General features: G+C 38.9%; 1 protein-coding gene across 1 annotated transcript in view; it reads right to left on the bottom strand.

Annotated features, from left to right (window-relative positions):
* Nucleotides 1–24152, bottom strand: part of DIP2C (disco interacting protein 2 homolog C) — a 368636-nt gene that overhangs the window by 33075 nt on the left and 311409 nt on the right. The window contains exons 28-30 of the mRNA XM_065872651.1: nucleotides 24000–24109; nucleotides 12013–12143; nucleotides 381–549 (exon numbers count right to left, since the gene is read on the bottom strand). Of these exons, the coding sequence (XP_065728723.1) occupies nucleotides 381–549; nucleotides 12013–12143; nucleotides 24000–24109 (410 nt within the window). The remainder of the gene's footprint in view (nucleotides 1–380; nucleotides 550–12012; nucleotides 12144–23999; nucleotides 24110–24152) is intronic.

Here is a 24152-nt window from a genome sequence, read left to right on the forward strand (position 1 = left end):
GTCCTCAAGGAAAACGAAATGACTGGCTAAATTTAGACGTATGACTTGAACCCCAGCGTTGGAATAAAACTAACTGCACTCAAGAACTGAATTCACCAACAAATCAAAAGGCAATTCAGGACTCTCCAAGTAGCCCTAACAGAATTAAAGACATCAATAACATACACTCTGACCTCTAACTCTGGCAGTGGGAAAATATCCATGTTATCAAACAAGGTTTTCACGTGAAAACAACTTCGTCAACCTCAGGTGACAGGGGACCTTATGTCGGCTTTTCTGAAGGATCATTTAGCCTCACCACACCTACTCCACACCCTCTGACACTGGTGCTTTCCCAGGATGCTGGCAAGTGTCCCCCAGGCACTCTGAAGGCTGCTTACCTTGAGGGATTCTGTCTGCGAGCCCAGCCCCTTGGTACACAGTTCCATCACTGAGTAGGAGCAAAATGTATCCCGGACTTTGTATTGACTCACGGCAAGCAGCCACAAGGCAGGGTTGGTCTCCAGCTCTGCAGGTGGGATGAGGATGGACTGGTGCCCGGAATACACGCTGCACAGAGAGATGGGAGGGCTCAGTGAGGATGGAGAATGGGGGACCAGCCAGCCTCTGAGAAACACCTACTGTCCATTTGCAAGAGGGGACAGTCACACCAACTCTACTCTCCGGTATTTGTAAATATAAAACAAAAGCGTATTTACAAAAACATTCTGAAAAATACAAAAGAACTATGGGATTATGATCCGCAGTTACTGCCATTCTGAGCACTCATTGAAAGATCTCAAAGCTCTGATGCTGTTAGGTTTCTCTCAAAGCTGCTATATTCACAGAATGGACTCTCACAGTGAGAAACACAGGACTGAATTTTGGTAAAAGGTCTGGAAGTTCAGAACAGGAGTTAGCAAACTAGATGCTGCCTGGTTTTGTAAATAAAGTTTTATTGGGACACGGCCCTCAGTCCTTGCAATACCACCTGCAGTGGCTTTCACACCAACAGGCAGAGCTGAGGGTTGCGACAGAGACCATGGAGACTGAATATTTACTAAACAGCCACTTGAGGAAAAGCGTGCCCAACCCTGGTTCAGAAAACTGACATCCAGAGTAAATAAAAGGAAACTAAGACAATTAGAAGAATTAGGATTATAATTTTACTTCAGAATGATCCAATTGGATTACCAAACAGAACTAAGGAAAATACAATCATTCTCTAATTTTACCTTTACATTTGAGAGCACGGGGAGAGAAACAAGAGGCTACATATTTTGTTTCACCATTGATTAATGGGGCAACTGTGATTTTAAAATAATGAAGTATTTGCCAAACTACATTTTCAATGGTATTAATTTTGTTTGGTTTATGGCTACAAATCAACATTAATAGATATATGCTATAACAGAACATCCTAGATAAACTACCTTCTAAGATTTATGTAAAAGAGATTTTATTTTTAAAATTGAAGTATAGTTGATTTACAATGTTGTGTTAGCTTCAGGTGTACAGCACAGTGATTCAGTTATACACACACACATATATATAAAATATATTCTTTTTCAGATTATTTTCCCTCATAGGTTATTACAAAATATTGAGTATAGCTCCCTGTGCTACACAGTAGGTCCTTCCTTGTTGGCTATCTATTTTATATATAGTAGTGTGTATATGTTAATCCCTCTCCCTACCACCTTCCCCTTCGGTAACCATAAGTTTGTTTTCTATGTCTGTGGGTCTATTTCTGTTTTGTAAATAAGTTCATTTGTTTTATTTTTAGATTCCACATATAAGTGATACCATATGGTATTTGTTTCTCCCTGGTTTACTTCACTTAGTATGATAATCTCTAGGTCCATCTATGTTGCTGCAAATGGCATCATTTCATTCTTTTTTATAGCTGAGTAATATTCCATTGTATATATATACCACATCTTCTTTATCCATTCATCTGTTGATGGACATTTAGGTTGCTTCCATGTCTTTGTAAATTTCCAGGCTACTGTAAATAGTGCTGCAATGAACATTGGGGTACATGCATCTTTTCAAATTAAGACTTTTCGCCAGATAGATGTCCAGGAGTGGGACTGCAGGATCATGCGGTAATTCTATTTTTAGTTTTTTAAGGAACCTCCACACTGTTTTCCATAATGGCTTCACCAATTTACATTCCCATCAACAGTGTAGGAGGGTTCCTTTTTCTCCACACCCTCTCCAGCATTCATTATTTGTAGACTTTTTGATGATGGCCATTTTGACTGGTATGAAGCGATACCTCATTGCAATTTTGGTTTGCATTTCTCTAATAATTAGCAAAGTTGAGCATTTTTGCATGTGCTTGTTGGCCATCTGTATGTTTTCTCTGGAGAAATGTCTTCCTAGATCTTCTGCCCATTTTTTGATTGGGTTGTTTTTTTGATATTGAGCTGCATGCACTGTTTGTGTATTTTGGAGATTAATCCTTTGTTGGCTGCATCATTTGCAAATATTTTCTCCCAGTCCGTAGGTTGTCTTTTTGTTTTGTTTATGATTTCCTTTGCTGTGCCAAAGCTTAAGTTTAATTAAATCCCATTCATTTATTTTTGTTTTTACTTCCATTACTCTAGGAGACGGAGCCAAAAAGATATTGCTGAGATTTATGTCAGTGTTCTGCCTATGTTTTCCTCTAGGAATTTTATAGTAACCAGTTTTACATTTAGGTCTTTAATCCACTTTGAGTTTACTTTTGTGTACGGTGTTAAAGAATGTTCTAATTTCATTATTTTACACGTAGCTGTCCAGTTTTCCCAGCACCACTTGTTATTAAAATTTATTTATTTTATTTTTGGCTGCGTTGGGACTTCGTTGCTGCGCGCAGGCTTTCTCTAGTTGTGGTAAGCGGGGGCTACTCTTTGTTGTGGTGCGCGGGCTTCTCATTGCTGTGGCTTCTCTTGTTGCAGAGCATGGGCTCTAGGCACACGGGCTTCGGTAGTTGTGGTGTGCAGCTTCAGTAGTTGTGGCGTGCAGCTTCAGTAGTTGTGGCTCGTGGGATCTACAGTGCACGCTCAGTAGTTGGGGTGCACGGGCTTAGTTGCTCCACACCATGTGGGATCTTCCCAGACCAGGGCTCGAACCCGTGTCCCCTGCATTGGCAGGCAGATTCTTAACCACTGCATCACCAGGGAAGCCCAGAAGACCCCCAGCACCACTTATGGAAGAGACTGTCTTTTCTGCATTGTATTATTCTTGCCTCCTTTGTTGTAGATTAATTAACCATAGGTGCATGGGTTTATTGCTGGACTTTCTATCCTGTTCCACTGATCTGTATTTCTGTTTTTGTGCCAGAACCATATAGTTTTCATGACTGTAGCTTTGTAGTATAGTCTGAGGTCAGGAGGCCTGATTCCTCTGGCTCCATTCTACTTTCTCAAGGTTGCTTTGGCTATTCTGGGTCTTTTGTGTTTCCATACAAATTAAAAATTTTTTTGTTCTAGTTCTGTGAAAAATGCCACTGGTAATTTGATAGGCATTGCACTGAATCTGTAGATTGTCTTGGGTAGTACAGTCATTTTAATATTGATTCTTCCAATCCAAGAACATGGTATATATATATATATATATATATATATATATATTTATATGTATCTTTCCATCTATTTGTGTCCTCTTCAATTTCTTTCATCAGCATCTTACAGTTTTCAGAGTACAGGTCTTCTCCCTCCTTAGGTAGGTTTATTCCTAAGTATCTTATTCTTTTTGATGTGGTGGTAAATGGGGTTGTTTCCTTAATTTCTCTTTCTGCTCCTCTGTTGTTAATGTATAGAAATGCAACAAATTTCTCTATTAATTTTGTATCCTGTCAATTTACTGAATTAATTGACGTGCTCTAGTAGTAGCAAACCGAATCCAACAACACATTAAAAGGATCATGCACCACGATCAAGTGAAATATTTGCAAATCAGTGTGGTATACCACATTAACAAATTGAAGAATAGAAACCATATGATCATCTCAATAGATTCCAAAAAAGCTTTTTATAAAATTCAACATCTATTTATGAGAAAAACTCTCCAGAAAGTGGGCATGGAGGAAACATACCTCAATATAATAAAGGCCATATATGACAAACCCACAGCTAACATACTCAACAGTGAAGAGCTGAAAGCATTTCCTCTAAGATCAGGAATAAGGCAAGGATGCCCACTCTCACCACTTTTATTCAACACAGTTTTGGAAATCCTAGTCACAGCAATCAGAAAAGAAAAAGAAATAAAAGGAATCTAAATTGGAGAAGAAGAAGTAAAACTGTCACTGTTTACAGATGACATGATACTATACAGAAAAATTCCTAAAGATGCTACCAAATGGTCTTTTTGGCCTTAGTTTTAAAAGTCTTATTGTGGTGAAATATGCATAAGATTTACCATTCAGCCATTTAAAAATGACACTCCAGTGGCATTAATTACGCTCACAATGTTGTGCAACCATTACTGCTATTTATGTCCAAAATTTTTCACCATCCCAAACAGAAGCTCTGTACCTAACCCATCACCACTTCCACCTCCCAGGGCCTGGTAACCTCTAACCTACTTTCTGTTTCTGAACTGCCTATTCCAGATATTTCATTTAAGTGAAATCACACAATATTTGTCCTCTTCTGCCTGGATTATTTCACTTAGCATATTGCCTTCAACATTCTTCCATGTTGTAGCATGTGTCTTCAAGGCTGAATAACATCCCACTGTATGGATAGACCACATTTTATTTGTTCATTCATCCATCAATGGATGCTTGGGTGGTTTCTACCTTTTGGCTACTGTGAATAATGCTGCTATGAATAGCACGTACAAGTATCTGTTTAAGTCCCTGTTTTCAATTCTTTTGGGTATGTACCCCAAAGTGGAATTGCTAGACCACATGCTAACTCTTATGTTTAATTTGCCGAGGAACTGCCAAACTGTTTCCCAAAGGCTGCACAATTTTACATTCCTACCAGCAAGGTACGAAGATTCCAGTTTCTCCAAATTTTCCCGGGTACTTGTTATTTTCCATTTTTTTAAGTACAGCCATCCCAGTGGGTGTGAAGTGGTACCTCATGGTGGTTTTGACTTGCCTTTCCCTAATGACTCATGATTGAGCACCTTTTCATGTGCTTATTGGCCATTTGTATGCTTTCTTTGGAGGAATGTCTAATCAAGTCCTTTGCCCATTTAAAAAATGTAATTGGCTTTTATTATATCACTGATTGAGGAATCTTAAGCCCCTCCGTCTGTTGAAAACAAAGATTCAGAAGTGTGAAAGTTACCCAACAGTGAGTAGTTCATCATTAGAGCTGTATTCACACACACACACACACACACACACACACACACACACACACACACAATGTTTTACGATACAGCATTGTAATGCTGCACTGGTTTTTCTTTTGTGTTATTACTTGAAGTTAATGTGTAAGCCAGGAATGTTAATTAATCTGATCTCCTCTGAAGGAGTATCAGAATAAGTAAAAGAAGACATTGCCACTTTATTTCAACAATTCTATGCCAGTCAGGATTCATTGCACAGGCTGTATTAAATCTACTCAAGCATCTCAGAGCACACTCAAATGCCACAGTTATTGTAGAACAACAGAAGTTTCATTTAAACCAATGTCTCCTTTTAAAGGACGGTGCTTCTTCAAGGGAGGAGTAAATAATGAGCGGAGAGTTAGGGCTCAGAGGAAACACCCCCGTGAGCTGAAGGCCCTCTGAGGTTCCATCCACCTTCCCTAGACCACCTTGGGGATCCCAGCTGAGCAAGTGAAAATCATAAGCAAGAACTATAAAAAGAAGGTTCTTAGAATAAGTCTGTCATGTACAAATAACTGACATGCTCTTTGGATGTATTAGAATAAGCACCATTTAAAGAACCTGTTTTTGCTTCATATAAAAGCCTTAGCCTGATGAGGTGGGCTGGGTGTGCCCCTCGGATGTCCCTTCAGAAAGGAACAAACCTGTGATATGCTGCGGGGCAGGGGCGGGTGGAGCCCAGGAAGCTCCCGGTGGTGCCGGTTGCCCTGTCCAGTTCTCTGGCCGCCTTTTTACTTGGACAGGTATGACCCCCATAAAAAGCTCTCCTACTCCCAACTCCAGCTCATGACGGCTTTCAGAGGACCTTTCCTGTTTGTAGTGGAAACACTGGCTCCCAGGGATCACACACTCCCAATGTGGAGCACTAGGAAGAACGGTCTTTTTAAGGAATGAAAGTGATTTGTTGGCAGATGTGTTCTAACTTGGCTTCTAAAGATGGATTCCACAAAACTTAAATCCAAGACACACGGTTAAAAACTTCCCATTTTTAATATTAAAAGGAGAAAGTGGGATATGGAACCACATACAAACTACGATTATAGCTGTGAAGAAGGGCAAGAGCACAGGAACAAACACAGCAGGATACTAATGGGGGCTAGGGTAGGGCAGAGGGACCCCGGGCGTTTCTCTGCCCATTTGTCAGTTCTTAGGGCACTCATTCATTTCCATAGAATATGACCCATAAACACATTCAAAAACACACACATTTCTATCCTGGAATACCTCTATCACACATTTCTTATCAGGATAACAAAATGCTACAAGTTGGTGATTGCTTTAGATTCTCCTATTGGAGCTTAATACATCAAAACATCAGACAACCAACAACCAATGTGTGGGGATAAGATGTAGGTGTTATTCTAGGAAGGATAATTTGATAATCAGGTGGGAATTTTTATGGTGGTGGCTTTTGGATTTTTTGAATTTTACTTAATCCTTCTGAGCAAGGAAATCTGATAATGATCACAGCCCTCTGTATTTAAAGAATTAAATGAAACTCAGAATAGAATAAGAAGTTGTTCCAAGTTGAGTTTAGATGAACTTTAAAGAGCTCTGAGGATGTGCTGACTGCTCTCAGTAACCAGGAGAAAGGATTATTATGCCCAAAACTTTCCTTTGAAAGTTTTCAAATATTTCCTTTGAATTTCTGCTGATGTGAAAGTTTTGTTACGCACAAAACATGCAAAGCTACACATTCCAGTGGAACCCTGTGGAAAAGTATAAAAATTATTTCTATAGTCAATATACAAAAATCAATAAGATACCATTCCAATAATTATAACTCTCAACATTATGTCAATTTTTCTTTAAGATTTGTCCTTGGGAAATTGATTTCGGCCTTTAAAGACCACTTTACAGTGTGGCTATTTAAGAGATCAAACAGCACGACAATATATCTACATTACAATACTGATACCTTGGTCAAACAACTACTTACTGCAAGTAGCATCTATCCAGTAACACTTCTGTACAAATTTAGCTGAGCCCTTGCAGTTTGTGAAAACACGCTATCATCTGGAAGTCCTTGTAGCCAACACTGTGGTGCTTTAAAAATCAGAGTTTCCATCTGGTTGAGAATCCGGCATGTTTTGTTTTCTCACTTCTGAACCAACAACCACCAAGAATATGCACTGGGGGTCTGAAGTCGAGCCAAACACCTCCTTGGCTCCCGCGGTGCATCAGGGCTGCTCCCCTCACACCCGGAGGTCCTGTGGGCTGTTCCTGAGCCCTTGTCTTCTTTCCAGGGGCCATGAGAGCTAAGGGAGACCCCTGCCCCTGAGGCCACCGACACAAGTGGCAGCCACCTGCGAGGGCGACTTGTTGGACACCGGTGTTTTGTGCCACAGGCACCGTTGCACCCTCTGCCCTGTGCAACGCAGCGCTCAAGGATCAGCCCCCACACCACATCTGGCATGATCCTGAATTAGAGCTTTCTTTGTAGCTCATGTACCAACTCCAATGAGAAGCCTCAAGGCAACATTAAGCAGGAAGAAATAAAAATAACGGAAAATTTACCTCTGCTGAATGGATATTAAAAGGACAATCTTGGCCAAAAATGGGATCATACACCAAGATCTAACACCCTCGCACATCATGCACCATGTAAATCGTTAATTATCCACTAGGAAACATGCCTTTTCCCTCTTTGAAAAGTGATGGTGCACAGTTTTCCGTTAGCACCAAATGTTATTCAACCCATTCGTGAATCGGGGTTAACGAGACCACCTTAATTAGATTCCCCTGCATGACTTTTATTCCAGCTCAAATTTACACCACTTCTCTGACACTGAGGACTTTCACATTTTCTGGCAGGTACCGCACACAGTTAATGACATTGGAGCCCCATGTCTTAGGGAATCAAAATGCAGGTAAAAACCTTAGGATGATCTGCTTAATTATGACAATCTACCCATATTGTTCCCAGCATTTTCCTTTTACATGCTATCATAAGGAGACCAGAAATGAAGAAAAGGAAATACAAATCACCCACTGCTAGCTTTCTCAAGAATATACACCAGGATAAATGACTTGCTTGATCAGACTGTTAGCACATGAAAGGGTAGGGTCCAGTGTGGAGTTCAAGGCTAGAGAATATAAGCATACTTGTGAAAACTAAACATAGTTTCACCTCTATCCTCATTCCTATGAACAGAAGACAACATTAAGAAAAGGTTATTAAATCCTAGTAGAGGACAAACAGAAAACCTGATTCACCAATTTTCTACTTGCCCTTCTTTTTGCTCAATCCAACGAAAGTCGATTTGTTGCTTCATTTATTAACCAACACTGATTTCTTGGCACTGGCTATAAATACTTCCCTACTTAATAGCAGTTGCTTATAGGGAAGAAGATTATTTCCTGTGAATTTCTGGAACCTGAACTATTCTAGTTTAGATCTTAACTTCAAAAAGAACAAAACAGGGCTTCCCTGGTGGCACAGTGGTTGAGAGTCCGCCTGCCGGTGCAGGAGACGTGGGTTCGTGCCCCGGTCTGGGAGGATCCCACATGCCACGGAGCGGCTGGGCCCATGAGCCATGGCCGCTGGGCCTGCGCGTCTGGAGCCTGTGCTCCGCGGCGGGAGAGGCCACAGCAGTGAGAGGCCCGTGTACAGCAAAAAAAAAAAAAAAAAAAAAAGAACTAAACAATTTAAAAAACATTTTGGGAATATTTTCTCTCAGTCTCTGGCCTGCTCCCATTCTCGCAACAGTATCTTTTGCAGAGCAGAGATGATTAATTTTAATAAAGTCAGCCTATCAATTATTTCTTTCATGCATCATGCCTTTGGTGATGTATCTAAAAGTCATCAACAAACCCAAGATCATCTAGATATTCTCCTAAGTTTTCTTCTAGGAGTTTTATAGTTTTACGTTTCACATTTAGGTCTATGATCTATTTTGAGCTAACTTTTGGGAAGGCTGTTAACACCTGTGTCTAGATTTTTTTTTTTTTTTTTTGGCCTGTGGATGTCCAGTTATTCCAGCACCATTAGTTGAAAAGACCACCTTTGTTCCACTGTATCATTGTATTGCCTTTGCACTTTCGTCAAAGATCGACGGACTATACTTATGTGGGTCTATTTCTGGGCTCTCTATAATACCAAGAGTGAACCCTGATGTAAATTATAGACTCTGGGATGATAATGTGTCAAAGGTAGGTTCCTAGTTTGTAAAAAATGTACTACTCTGGTGGGAGATGCTGATAACAGGGGAAGCTGTGCGTGTGGGGGTGGGGTGTGCATGGGAAATCTTTGTACCTTCCACTCAATTTTGCTGTGAACCTAACAATACTCTGAAAAATAAAATCTAGATAAAAAAACAAAAATAAAAAATGTCTGAACAGGAGAGAGAAAAAAAGACATTTTGGTAACTAATATAAATTTGTACATTTGTAAGTCAATGGTTTCAGATTATTGACTTGATAAAACATACAAAGAATTGATAACTCGCACAATTTGGGCACCCTGAGCAAGGCAGCCACACAACTCACGACAACACATGTCACCCTGTGGTGTCACGTGGGTGAGCCTACTGAACTGGGAGGGTAGGGTCTGTACCACGCACTTCAGTTACTCCAAGGAAAGTTGTTTTCCTTTTTAAAACTTTTACTTAGGCATAATTTGCATATCATAAATCTATCCATTTGCAGTACAGAATTAAAAGAACTCTGACAGTTTTGCAGAGTGTATAATTATCACCACAATGCACTTCCATCACCCTAGAACACTTCCATCACCCTAAAGGCATGCCTTGTATTCATTTGTAGTCAATCCTGTTTTCAGCTCTAGCCCCAGTTAATCATTATTCTACTTTCTGTCTCTATAGATTTTCCCTTTCTGAACATTTCCAACAAATGGTATCACATGATACAATCATATAATAAGTGGTCTTTTGAGTCTGGCTTCTTTCAGACTTGGCATATGTTTTTGAAGTTTATCCAGTCTGGGGAGAATTTTCATCTTAACAATAATGAATTTCCTAATCCATGAATACCAACTGTCTGACGTGCTTTTTAAAACAGGTCCAGTTTTTTAAGCAAGTCCATTGTGATCTGTTTCTATAATGGATTTCAGAACGAAGAAGTTTACAGCTGTTATGTATTTATTTTTAGTGCTGCAGGGGTCATAGCTGATTTTGTGACTTCTGAATGAATTTGCAGGTAAGACATTAAGCAAAGGGTCACTGCCACCCTCTCTGTACAATTCCTCTAGAGAGTCCCATTGCTGCTGGTGACATGCAGCAGGACTCACTCCAACCAGCACCTTCTCTGTGGATTTCACGGGGCTTGGCTGGGTGAGCCTGCAGAACCAGAAGGCACTTTTGCCAAGTAACAAGAGACAGCTGCCTATAAAGCTGTAGTTCAGAATAGGTTTCCTTCTCAGCTGGCCAGATATGTCTAAAGTCACTTTGGCCCTACTGTTGGAATGGTATATCCTGAACTATTTTCCAAGAAAAAATTACCCACAATGCTATTGCATTCTGAACTGAGGCAAAAATCATTAAAATATTTCAACTGTTCAATTATATTTGCTTTCTCAAAAAGTTTAATTGTGGGGATTAGAATGGTAGTGTTTTTAAAAAATATGTAATTGGATTTAGTCCAATTTAACCCAATTGAATATTATAAATGCATTAAAATAATTGTTTTAGGAGAATGTTTAAAGATGAGAAAATGTCTACTATTATGAAAAAAGGCAATTATAAGCAATTTCACTGTAGCATCTCAGTTTTATAAATATATTAATGTACATTTACAAAATTGTATGTGTACTTAAAGGTTTATGGGTGAAACCGTATGTTTTTTGGTGTTTGCTTTAAAATGCCCATATGGAAAAGGGACAGAAATAATCAGGAGGCTGGATGAAATCGAACTGGCAAAATAAGATCCACGTGAAGCTCGTTGTTGGGCCCTGGTGTTTGTTACAGTGTTCTTTATACACTTAAACATATACACTTGTATATGTTTGAAAATGTCAATAATAAAAAATAGTACTACAATAGAAATACTACATTAGAAAATAAACTCTGTAAGACTATATGCCAAAATGCTACTAGTGAGTATTTACTGTTATCTCTGGGTAGTATACTTATGGATGGCTTAATTTTCTTCTTTATATTATTTTCTAAAGTTTCTACAATGAACATCTATGTATAATTAGAGAAAAATGACAATAAACATTCATCCTCTCCATTAATACTTGTTGGCAGCTACCAGGAGCTGGGCCTGGGGGCTGCCAGCTGTGGAGTGGGGGCCACGCAGGGGAGTGGGGATAGGGGAGCCTGTGGAGCTTCCTTCTGGCCTCCTGCAGCTGAAGTCAGGGAGAAGCCTGAGGAGGAAAGAGCCTGGATGCTCCCGGTGAACACAATTCCAGGCCTGGGACACCTGAGAAGATTTAGAGGCATAAGAAGCAAGCCCACGGCCTGGGAGTCACTTGGAAAATGGATTCCCAACAGACAGCTTCTGAGAATGGCCCCAGATTCTGTCTCTGTTGGTTTCAGCAAACTTTACGGAGACTAATTTTTCAGATGCTGGAGAGAGTGGCTACCAGGGCAGGTGTCCCTGTGGCACCCGGAGCTGGGCTGAGGAGGAGTCGCACCCTGCGGGCGGCCCCCTCCCGTTAGCAGTTCTCGCAACTGGTCTGAAGACACGTGTGTGATTTACTTACTTATATCGTAAAGGTGCAAAGACGAAACTCACCTACAGAGGCACCACAGGACAAACCCAAGTCCACAGTAAGGGTCCAGGCAGATGGCCACTTCTCTAGAGGGGTAGAGCTCACACTGCAGCTTAATAGAACGGCAGAAGGCACTGGTGGCTGCGTGAGACATCTGCAAGACAGCAAGGTCGCGTTAAGTGCACGGAGCCTGAGCCCATCCTAAGGACTCCTGTAACGGAACAAGGCCGCATGAAATGCACGGGACCTGACATCTGACGCCTAAGGGTGGTTTTATAACAGAGAACAGCTGTAGCCAAGCTTTGGTTTTGTTAGGAGAGAGCAGCCTGCTGATGTTCTCATTAGCCTTCCCATTTTCAAGAGTAAACCACAAGCAAAACTTCCTGGTCCCCCAGGACTTAGTAACCCTGGCCCATGAAGTCAGGACGTCTTGCATCTGAATGGCGGGTTTGACTGCGATCCCCACTGCAGCCCTGCACAGTAGGTGGGGACTTGTGACTCCTCACATCCCCTCTCCAGGCAGGGACGACACCTGACCTGTGATTCATCTCCAGGCCTAACACCACACCTGTCGTGCAACAGGGGGACCAGCAGAGCACAATGGATGCACGATTCCCGTCTCAATGATCAGGAAATGTGGCTCAGAAGGCCACACACATTTGTGCAGTAAGACATGCTCATCATTTGACGGCAGCCCAAATCCAATCTCAGTGCAGCTACAGTAAAGAGCTTCTCCAAAGTCAGCAACCAGTCCCACGACAGTCAGTATGGAATGTGAATTCTTTTAAAGTACTGGAAATTATATCTAGTAACATCAATTTTCTCACAGAAGCTTTCTAGCCAAAGAAATCTAAGAGGAAAAGGAAAGTAAAAGCAGCCCAGAAAACTTTACCAAGTTCGTGGTCTTAAACATGTCTCAAGTTACCGTGGAGTGCACGTCACCCAGAGCTGAACTGTAAAAGGGACCAGTGCAGAGCATCGTAATATTCAGGGAAGTCCAGTCAAATGCCTGGGAAAAGCATTCATTAGCCACTCCAGGAAAGAGAGGAGAGGAACCAGGAGAGGGGTTTTCCATCCTACCACAGAGGATCCCTGTCAGAAGTTCTGCACAGAAGAAGATTTCATTGTGGATGTTTTACTGAATTCATACAAAGCAATGTAGAATCACTCTAGAATCTAACACGCAAGCAGTTCTTCGCAGTTTGTTTTTAAAACCACAACATTTGTTTAAAGAGGAAATGAAGCTGGATTTATGAAACATGCCTTCAACCCCCTGCCTGCTGCATCAGGAGTTATTAAGACCACAGCTACCAAAATCATCCACATTCTCAGATTAGCAACTAAAACAGACCTTCACAGAACCCCCGCTCTGTGCAGGTGTCGTATACAGCTTGAGAACAGAGCTCTCAGCTCAGCTCGGCAGATGCTAATTTGTTAACAGAGGACTTGTGCTTGGGATATAAAAAAGAACACACAGCCTCTGCCCTCAGGAGCTGGCCACGTAGTGGGAAGTTCAGAAACTTGGTAACTGCAGGGGCTGCAAGCACTTTGACAAAGTGTGCATAGAGCTTAGAGAAAGCAGATGATGATTCTCACACCCCTCTATGGGCTCAGAGGGTGAGTTAACAGAGTTCAACACAGCGACCAGGAAGCTAACAGGTTAAGAAAACATAACTAGGAATGGGGACTGTCTATCCCTAAGCTCATTCCAATCTTGGACCCTGCCAACATCACAGACCCAGAGCCCATGCTCGAATGCTTTACCAGAACCTTTTAGTAAGAAAAACTCCTGCAAACTTGTACTTGAATAAAGAATTAGTTTTCTCAAAGCCCCAAACATCAAACTCTAACGCTCTACTCTAAAAGGGACATTGAGAGCAGATACTTCAACGTGGAGGAACTGGGGATAAGGCCAAGGGTATTTATTTTAAGGATGTATCTTATGACATCTTCAGCAAGTTTACCTTCCAGTGAAGTTTTGCTTTGGCTCACGTTAGAATAAGTGTCCATTCCTGGGGCACACATCAGCTCACACATCAACTGCAGTGAGCAGGAGAGTGCTCCAGAAGCAAACTGGTGTCAGCTCTAAAACATCCTGCAGGGAAGCCCACCTAAAGCACATGCAGGTGCTGGGCAGGCGCTCCACAGGACGGCTGTGGAGTGGGGCAAATGCAGACCTAGGATCTATCTATTAGGAGCCTTCAGAGTTCAAATCACACTTTTAAACAGGGAGCATGAACAACTTAAATTGAACACCTGAACTTATACTTGTACATTTTATACTAAATCGGACATTCTGTAATGCCCTTTATAGGGAAAACACTTTACTGGAAAGGCTTTTCTCTGTCAACTTTTGGTGTGTATTGGACACTCAATGATATTTTTGTTCAAAAACTGAATCAAAATTTATTTCTGAGAAAAATGGTGACCTGAGCAACCACAGAGGTGGGAGTTTCCATTTGGAGCAGACTGTTAAGGCAGATAATTTCAACTCTATTTATGCCTCTCAGTATTTGAAGCATGTGGGTTTTTCACTAAACAACATCACAATACACTTCATTTCAGGTACTCATCAAACAAATTAAACAGTCAAAGGTTTAAGAAAAACATAAATTTGAGAGAAAGTCTAGTTATTCATCTCTCTGGGATTTCCAGAGTCTATACTTACATTAAGAGGAATCATTAGGAAGTAAGAACATAGATCACTTTGGCTCTGTTTCAAGTAGTAAAATCTTTATAGAATCAAGATTTAATATTACAGCTCCCACTTCTGTACATCATGAAAATGGTACGATCAAAAGTGTGTGCTTCTCTTGTGGCTGTGACAGTAGGAGGCCAACCCAATTTTCATACTTAGTAAATAATTCATCTTGGTCTGAAAATATATCTTTATTTTTAAAAGCTTTTCAAAAATTATTTTATTTTATAATGTACTTTATTGGTGTACCACCTCAAATTCTATAAAAAGCAGAGGAGAGGGTTCAGGGAATATGGCAGAACAGGAATCCCTGTCCTACTTGGACAGTATCCGCACAGGCAGAATCTGATGTAACTACAGTGGAGCTCTGGAGTAAGTTGATGGCTTGCAGCTTCCCAGGGGGCAGGGGAAAGCTTGGACAGTGAACTGCAATTAATTTTGGAGATTAAGACATTCCCAGGTTTAAAAAAAGTTAAGGGAGCTCATTACATTTAGACCTGCTGTAAAAGAAATGCTCAAGGGAATCCTGCAGGTTGCAATAGAAGAACATTGTACCTCGATGTCATTTGAAGAAGTAAAGGTCTCAGTAAAGGTAAACACAAGACAATTATAAAAGCCAGTATAATTGAACAATTGCTTAAAAACTCTACTTTTTGTTTTCTACATGATTTAAGAGACTAACATACTAAAACAAAACGGTTATTGGCCTAAAAACTAGTGTTACTGTAACTTTGGATTTCAATTCCACACTTTTCCTACATAAATTAAGAGACCAATGCATTTAAACGTTTATTACTGGGACTTCCCTGGTGGCACAGTGGTTAAGAATCTGCCTGCCAATATAGGGGACACGGGTTCGAGCCCTGGTCCGGGAAGGTCCCATATGTCGCGGAGCAACTAAGCCCATGCGCCACAACTACTTAGCCTGCGCTCTAGAGCCCAGGAGCCACAACTATTGAAGCCCGTGCTCCACAACAAAAGAAGCCACCATAGTAAGAAGCCCATGCACCACAACGAAGAATAGCCCCCGCTTGCTGCAACTAGAAAAAGCCCATGTACAGCAACAAAGACCCAATGCAGCCAAAAATAAATAAATAAATGTATTAAAAAATGTTTATTACTATATGTTTTGGGTCATACAATGTATAAAGATATAATTTTAGACATCAACAGCTGAAAAAATGGTGGGACAGAGCTGCACAGAAGCAGTTTTGTATATTACTGAAATTAGGCTGGCATACAAATTAGAGCATAATAACTTTAAGATATCAAATGGAATCCCATGGTAACCACAAAGAAAATAGCTATAGAATATATACAAAAGGAAATGAGATAGGAATTTTAAAGTATCACTACAAAAAATCAACTGAGCACAAAATAAGACAGTAAAGCAGGAAATGAGGAACAAAAAAGCTATCAGACATATGGAAAATAAGAGAGATGAGAAATGTTCCTTCTTATCAGTAATTACTTCAAATACAAATGGATTAACTCTCCAATCAATGACAGAAATCGGCAGAATGGAAGAAAGAAATGATCCAATTACTGCTGTCCACAGGAGATTCATTTTAGATCAAAAGACACAAATAGTTTGATCATGAAAAGATGGATAAAGATATTCCATGCAAACAGTCACCAAGAGAGCAGAGGTGGCTATATTAATATCAGACAAATAAAATTTAAATCAAAACGGATACAAGAAACAAAGAAGGGCATTATATATTAATAAAAGGTTCATTACGGCAAGAAATATAACAATTATAAACATCTACAAACCTAAAAGCAAACCATCAAAATATATGAAACAAAAACAGACAGCTCTACAACAATAATAGGAGACTTTGATATTCCCTTTTCAAAAATGGGCAAAACAACCAGACAGAAGACAACTATGGAAAGAGAGGACTTAACACAATAAACCAAAGAGCTCTAAGAAACATACAGAGGAATATACAATCACAACAGAATACACACTCTTCCCAAGAGCACTTGGGTCATGTTCCAGGGCAGACCATATTTTAGGCCACAAATTAAGTCTCAATAGACTTAAAAAGATAGATAACATACAAAGTATCTTCTCCAAGCACAACAGGATGAATAGAAGAAAAACTGGAAAACCTACAAATCTGTGGAATTTAAACAGTGCCCTCTTAACCAACAGATCAAAGAAGAAACTACAAGGAAAATCAGAGAATATTTAGACACAAATGAAAATGAAGACAATATAACCAAACCTAAGCAGATACTGCCAAAGCAGTGTTAAGGCAGAAATTTATAGCTATAAATTGTTATATTAAAAAACAAGAAAGGTCTCATGCCAACAACCTGACTTGACAACTTAAGGAATGAGAAGACAAAGGACAGACTAAACCCAAAGGTAGCACAAGGAAATATTAAAGATTAGAGCGGAGATAAATAAGTAGAGAATAGAAAAATAGCAGACATAAACAATGAAACCAGAAGTTGATTCTTTGAAAAGACCAACAAAATTGACAAACCTCTGGCTAGATGGCCTAAGAAAAAAGAGGGAAGTATCAGATTACTAAAATCAGAAATGGAAGTGAGGACATTTACTACTGATTCTACAGAAATTAAAAAAAAAATTATAAGAGAGTACTATGAACAACTATACAACAACAAACTGCACAACCAACAAGAAATGGAAAAATTCTATTTCATGGAATTTGAAACACAAGCTATCAAGGAGGAACACGAACTCTATGAAGACTAAATCACAAAAAAATAGAAAATCTGAATAAACCTGTAACTGGCAAGAAAGACAAATCAGTTAAAAAAAAATCATAAAGATGTTAAAAAAAAAAAAATCCCAACCAAAAAAGGCCCTGGAACTGATGGCTTCACTGCTGAATTCTATCAAACGTTTAAAGACGAAGTAATACCAATCTTTCTCAAACTTCTCCAAAAATTGAAGAGGAGGGAACACTTTCTAATTCCTTCTTGGAGTTCACCAAAATCCTGATACCAAAGCCAGACAAGGATACTATAAGAACAAAAGACTACAGACCAATATCTCTTTTGAACACTGGTGCAAAAATACTCAACAAAATCCTAGCAAACGAAATTCAGTAGCATATTGAAAACCTTATGCATCATGACCAAGCTGGATTTATTCCTGGAATGCAAGGATGGCTCTACATATGAAAATCAAGCAACATAAAACATCACATTAAGAGAACGAAGAGAAAAACCCCAGATGATCATCTTGGTTGATGCAGAAAAAGCATCTGCCAAAATTCAACATCCTTTCATGATACAAACAATCAATAGACTAGAAATAGAAGAAAAGTTCTCAACACAGTAAAAGCAATATACAAAAACCCACAGTGGGGAAGTAGCCACATAGCACAGGGTGATCAGCTCGGTGCTTTGTGACCGCCTGGAGGGGTGGGATAGGGAGGGTGGGAGGGAGGGAGACGCAAGAGGGAAGAGATACGGGAACATATGTATATGTATAATTGATTCACTTTGTTATAAAGCAGAAACTAACACACCATTGTAAAGTAATTATACCCCAATAAAGATGTTAAAAAAAAAAAACCCACAGTGAACATCATACACAACTGTGATAGACTAAAAGCTTTTTCTCTAAGATCAGGAAAAAGACAAGGATGCCCACTTTCACTACTTCTATTCAACACAGTACTGGAAGTTCTAGACAGAGCAATTAGGCATGAAAAAGATATAAAAGGCATCCAAATTGGAAAGGAAGAAGTAAAATTATCTCTGTTCACAGATGACGTGATCGTATATGTAGAAAACCCTAACAATTCCACAAAAAACTGTTAATAAATCATAAATGAATTCAGCAAAGTAGCAGGATAAAAAGTCAACATGCAAAAAGTAAGTTGCATTTCTGTACACTAAAAGAAAAATCTGAAAAGGAAATTAAAGCAATTCCATTCACAATAGCATCAAAAAGAATAAAAAACTCAGGAATTAACTAAGGACGTGAGAAACTTGTACAATGAAAACTATAAAACACTGCTGAAAGAAATTAAAGAAGAAATAAATGGAAACACATCCCTTATTCACAGATGTCAATACTACCCAAGACTATACTGATTCAATGCAATCTCTATCAAAATCTCAATGATACTTTTTGCAGAAATAGAAAAGCCTATTGTAACATTCATCCGAAATCTCAAAGAAACCTGAGTAGCCAAAACAATCTTGGAAAAAGAACAACAAAGTCAGAGGACTCACACTTCCTGATTTAAAAACTTAGTACAAAGCTACAGTAATCAAAACAGTGTAGTACTGGCATAAAGACAGACATAGAGAAAAACAGAACAGAATATAGAACCTAGAAATAAACCCTCACATATATGGTCAAATGATTTTTTAAAAAAATTTTTCACTAATTTATTTATTTTTACCTAGACTTCACATGGAATTGATTTGATTGATTGACTCACTGAGGTATAATTGACATACATTATATTAGTTTCAGGTATACAATATAACATACATACGTGTATGTATTGCAAAATGACCACCACAATAAGTCTAGTGAAGACAGCTACTAAGATTTACTCTTTTAGCAACTTCCAAATACGCAGTACGGTATATCATTATCTATAGTTTCCATGCTGTACATTACATACACAGGCCTTATTTATAATTGGAAGTCTGTACCTTTTCATTCCCTTCACCCATTTTGCCCATCACCAATCTGTTCTCTGTATCTATGAGCTTGCTTTTCTTTTCTTTTTTTTTTTTTTTTAAGATTCCACATATAAGTAAAATCATACAGTATTTGTCTTTCTCTGCCTTATTTCACTTAGCATAATGTCCTTCAGGTTCATTCATGTTGTCTGAAATGGCAGGATTTCCTTCTACTTTATGGCTGAATTATATTCCATTGTGTGTGTATGGGGGAGGCTGTGGGTAGGTGGGTGGGCATATCACATTTTATTTATCCATTCATCTGCCAATGGACACTGATGTTGTTTCCATATCTTGGCTATTGTAAACAATGCTGCTATGAACACGGGGGAGCAGATATCTTTTCGAGTTAGTGTTTTTATTTTCTTCAGATCAATACCAAGAAGTGGAATTGCTGGATAATATGGTAGTTTTATTTTTAATTTTTTGAGGAACTCCCATACTGTTTTCCATAGTGGCTGCACCACTTTACATTCCCACCAGCAGTGCACAAGGGTTCCCTTTTCCCCACACCCTCACGGACACATGTTATCTCTTGTCTTTTTGATGATGGTCATCCTGACAGGTGTGAAGTGATAGCTTATTGTGGTTTTGATTTGCATTTCTCTGGTGATTAGTGATGTTGAGCATATTTTCATGTATCTGCTGTCCATCTGTATGTCTCTTTCAGAAAAATGTCTATTCAGATCCTCTGCCCATTTTTAAGAAATAATTGTTTGTTTTTCTGCTATTAAGTTGTATGAGTTCTTCATATATTTTGGATATTAACCCATTATCAGATATATGATTCGTAAATATTTTCTCCCATCCAGTAGGTTGCCTTTTCATTTGTTAATGGTTTCCTTTGCTGTGCAGAAGCTTTTTGGTTTGATGTAATCCCACTTGCTTAACTTTTGTTGCCTTTGCTTTTGATGTCAAACTCAAAAAATTGACAAGACCAATGTCTAGGAGTTTACCCCTATGTTTTCTTCTAGGACTTTTATGGTTTCAGGTCTTACATTCAAGTCTTTAGTTCACTTTGAGTTCATTTTTATGTGTGGTGTAGAAAATTGGTCCAGTTTCATTCTTTTGCATGTGGCTGTCCAGTGTTCCAAGCACATTTAAAGACTGTCCTTTCCCCACCATATATTCTTGGCTCCTCTGTCATAAATTAGTTGACATATATGCATGGGTTAATTTTGGGGCTATTCTGTTTCATTGATCTATGTGTCTGCTTTTGTGCCAGTATAATAATACTGTTTGCATTACTGTAGCTTTGTAATGTCAGGGAGCATGATGTCTCCAGCTTTGATCTTTTTCAAGATGGCTTTGGCTATTGGGGGTCTTTTGTGGTTTCATACGTATTTTAGAATTGTTTGTTCTATTTCTGTGAAAAATGCCATTAGAATTTTGATAAGGATTGCAATGAATCTGTAGGTTGCTTTGGGTAGTATGGCTATTTTAACAATATTTATTATTCTAACCAAGAGTATGGAATATCCATTTATTTGTGTCTTCTTCAATTTATGTCATCAATATTTTATAGTTTTCAGTGTACAGGTCTTTCACCTCCTTGGTTAAATTTATTCCTAGGTATTTTATTCTTTTGATGCAGTTGTAAATAAGATTGTTTCCTTAATTTCTCTTTCTGATATTTCATTTTAGTATATAGAAACACAATAGATTTCTCTGTATTAATTTTGTTATCCTGCACTTTACTGAATCATTTATTCTAACAGTTTTTGGTGGAGTTTTTAGTGTTTTCTATACATAGCATCATGTCATTTGCAAATAGTGACAATTTTACTTCTTCCTTTCCAGTGTGGATGCCTTTTATTTCTTTTTCTTGCCTAATTTCTCTGGTTAGGACTTCCAGTACTATATTAAATAAGAGTGGTACAAGTGAGCATCCTTGTGTTGTTCCTGATCTTAGAGAAAAGCTTCAGCTTTTCACTGTTGAGTATGATGTTAACTGTGGGTGATCGAATGATTTTTGATATGGGTACCAAGACCATTCAACGGGGAAAGGACAGTCTTTTCAACAAACGGTGCTTGGAAAACTGGATATCCACATGCAAAAGAATTACGTTGGACTCTTATCTAATACCATAAACAAAATTAACACAAAATGGAGCAAAGATCTAAATATAAGATCTAAAAAATAAAACTTTTAGATGAAAATATGGGACAAAAGTTCACAACATTGGATTTGGAAATGTTTTCTTGGATATGACACCGAAGGAAAAGGCAAAAAAAATTAGACTTCACAGAAATCTTAAAATTTTGTGCATCAAAAGACACTATCCATAGAGTAAAAAGGCAACCCAAAGAAAGGGAGAAAATATTTGCAAATCATATATCTGATAAGGGATTAATATTCATAATATATAGAGAACATCTAGAACTCAACAAGAAAACAATCAATTCAAAAACAGCAAAGGACTTGAATAAACATTTCTTCAAAGGATATATACAAATGGCCAATAATTCCATGAAAAGATGCTCAACATCATTAACCTTTAGGGAAATGCAAATCAAAATTACAATGTGATATCACCTCACATCCATTAGGAAGGCTACTATTAAAAACAAACCAACCAACCAACAGGGAGTTCCCTGGTGGCCTAATGGTTAGGATTCCAGGCTTTCACTGCAGTGGCCTGGGTTCAATCCCTGGTCAGGGAACCAAGAGCCCACAAGCCATGCGGCGTGGCTCTTCCCCCGCCAAAAAAAGAGGACATTCAAAAGAAAAAAAAAAAAAAACCAATGGAAAATAAAATACAAGTGTTGGTAAGGATGTGGAGATAGTGGAAACTTTGTGCACTGTTGGTGAGAAGGTAAAATGGAACAGCTACTGTGGAAAATAGTACAGCAATTCCCCAGAAAATTAAAAATATAATTACCATATGACCCAACAATTCAACTTCTGGATATATACTTAAAATTGCTGAAGGCAATGTCTCAAAGAGATATTTATACACCCATGTTCACTGCAGCATTATTCACAATAGCTAAAATGTGAAAGCAACTCAAGTGTCCATTGATAAACGAATGGATAAGCAAAATGTGGTAAATACATACAATGAAATATTAACTCAGCCTTAAAAAGGAATTCTGATACATACTTCAACATGGATGAACGCTGAAGACACTATGCTAAGTGAAAATAAGCCAAACACAAGAAGACATATACTGTATGATTCCACATAAACATGGTACCTAGAATAGTCAAAATCATAAAGACAGAAAGTAGAGTGGGAGTTGCTGCAGACAGGGGTGGTTTCAGTTTTGTGAGATGAAATGACTTACAAAGATGAGTGGTGGTGAGAGCAGCACAGAATTCTGAACATGTTTAACACCACTGAGTTGTACACTTGAACTGGGTAAATGGCAAATTTGTGGTATATATATTTTACCACAATTAAAAATTGGAAAAAAAAGTAAATGGAGTAAGAGAACTAAATGAAAATTATGCAAACCCAGCAGTCAGGTGGATAATAGGTGAAGGGCTTCCTGAGGCCAGAGAACTTAACCGTGTCTTTTTTTTTTTTTAACATCTTTATTGGAGTATAATTGCTTTACAATGGTGTATTACTGTCTGCTTTATAACAAAGTGAATCAGCTACACATACACATATATCCCCATATCTCCTCCCTTTTGCATCTCCCTTCCACCCTCCCTATCCCCTCTAGGTGGTCACAAAGCACCGAGCTTATCTCCTGGTGCTATGCAGCTGCTTCTCACTAGCCATCTATTTTACACTGGTAGTGTATATATGTCCATGCCACTCGTCCCAGCTTACCCTTCCCCCTCCCCATGTCCTCAAGTCCATTTTTTACATCTGTGTCTTTATTCCTGTCCTGCCCCTAGGTTCTTCAGAACATTTTTTTTTTTAGATTCCATATATATGTGTTAGCGTATGGTATTTGTTTTTTTCTTTCTGGCTTACTTCACTCTGTATGACAGACTCTAGGTCCACCCACCTCACTACAAATAACTCAATTTCGTTTCTTTTTATGGCTGAGTAATATTCCATTGTATGGATGTGCCACATCTTCTTTATCCATTCATCTGTTGATGGACACTTAGGTTGCTTCCATGTCCTGGCTATTGCAAACAGAGCTTCAATGAACATTGTGGTACATGACTCTTTTTGAATTATGGTTTTCTCAGGCTTAACGGTATCTTGACAAGGACATTGCCTGAGCTTTGAGGGTCCTAATTCTGGTGACACACATAGTAGTTCCATCATTCTTTGATAGGAAAAAGCATCATTTCAGAGGCGATGAGCAGCGTGCTGGCAAGTTATGAGACCCATGTTAAACAACTGAGAAACTCCAGTGCACAAAGTTTTATAATAGAATACTGGGATTTGAGAACCAGCAAGAAAAACATAGGCAGTTTTTAAATTAGAGGTTAGGGAAGCTCTGTTTACATAAAAAAAGAGCTGGAACATCTGGAAATAATCAGTCAGCCTAGCTAACTATTGAAATGGTCACGCATTTTAGAGCTTGAACAAAATGCAAATATATCGCTCTCTCCGTGTTTTGCTGCTAGGCCCCACTAGAGCCCTATACCCATAAGAATGAAAACTGACCATTGCTTTGTGGCTTGCTAACTAGTATTACGCAGACTGTGTTTCTCACCTTCACTCCAGCTAGCATCCCAGTCGTGGACACACTAAAATCAAGATAGGCTAGCGTGTCTGGGTTGGAAGGTTTGTAGATCTGGGCAGGCCGCTTCTTTGGCAAATCATCTAGAGAGCAAAACAAAGCTGTTAGCATCTCTGACTTAATGGA

This window comes from Phocoena phocoena, chromosome 2 (assembly GCF_963924675.1).
Source record: "Phocoena phocoena chromosome 2, mPhoPho1.1, whole genome shotgun sequence".
Taxonomy (NCBI): Eukaryota; Metazoa; Chordata; class Mammalia; order Artiodactyla; family Phocoenidae; genus Phocoena; species Phocoena phocoena.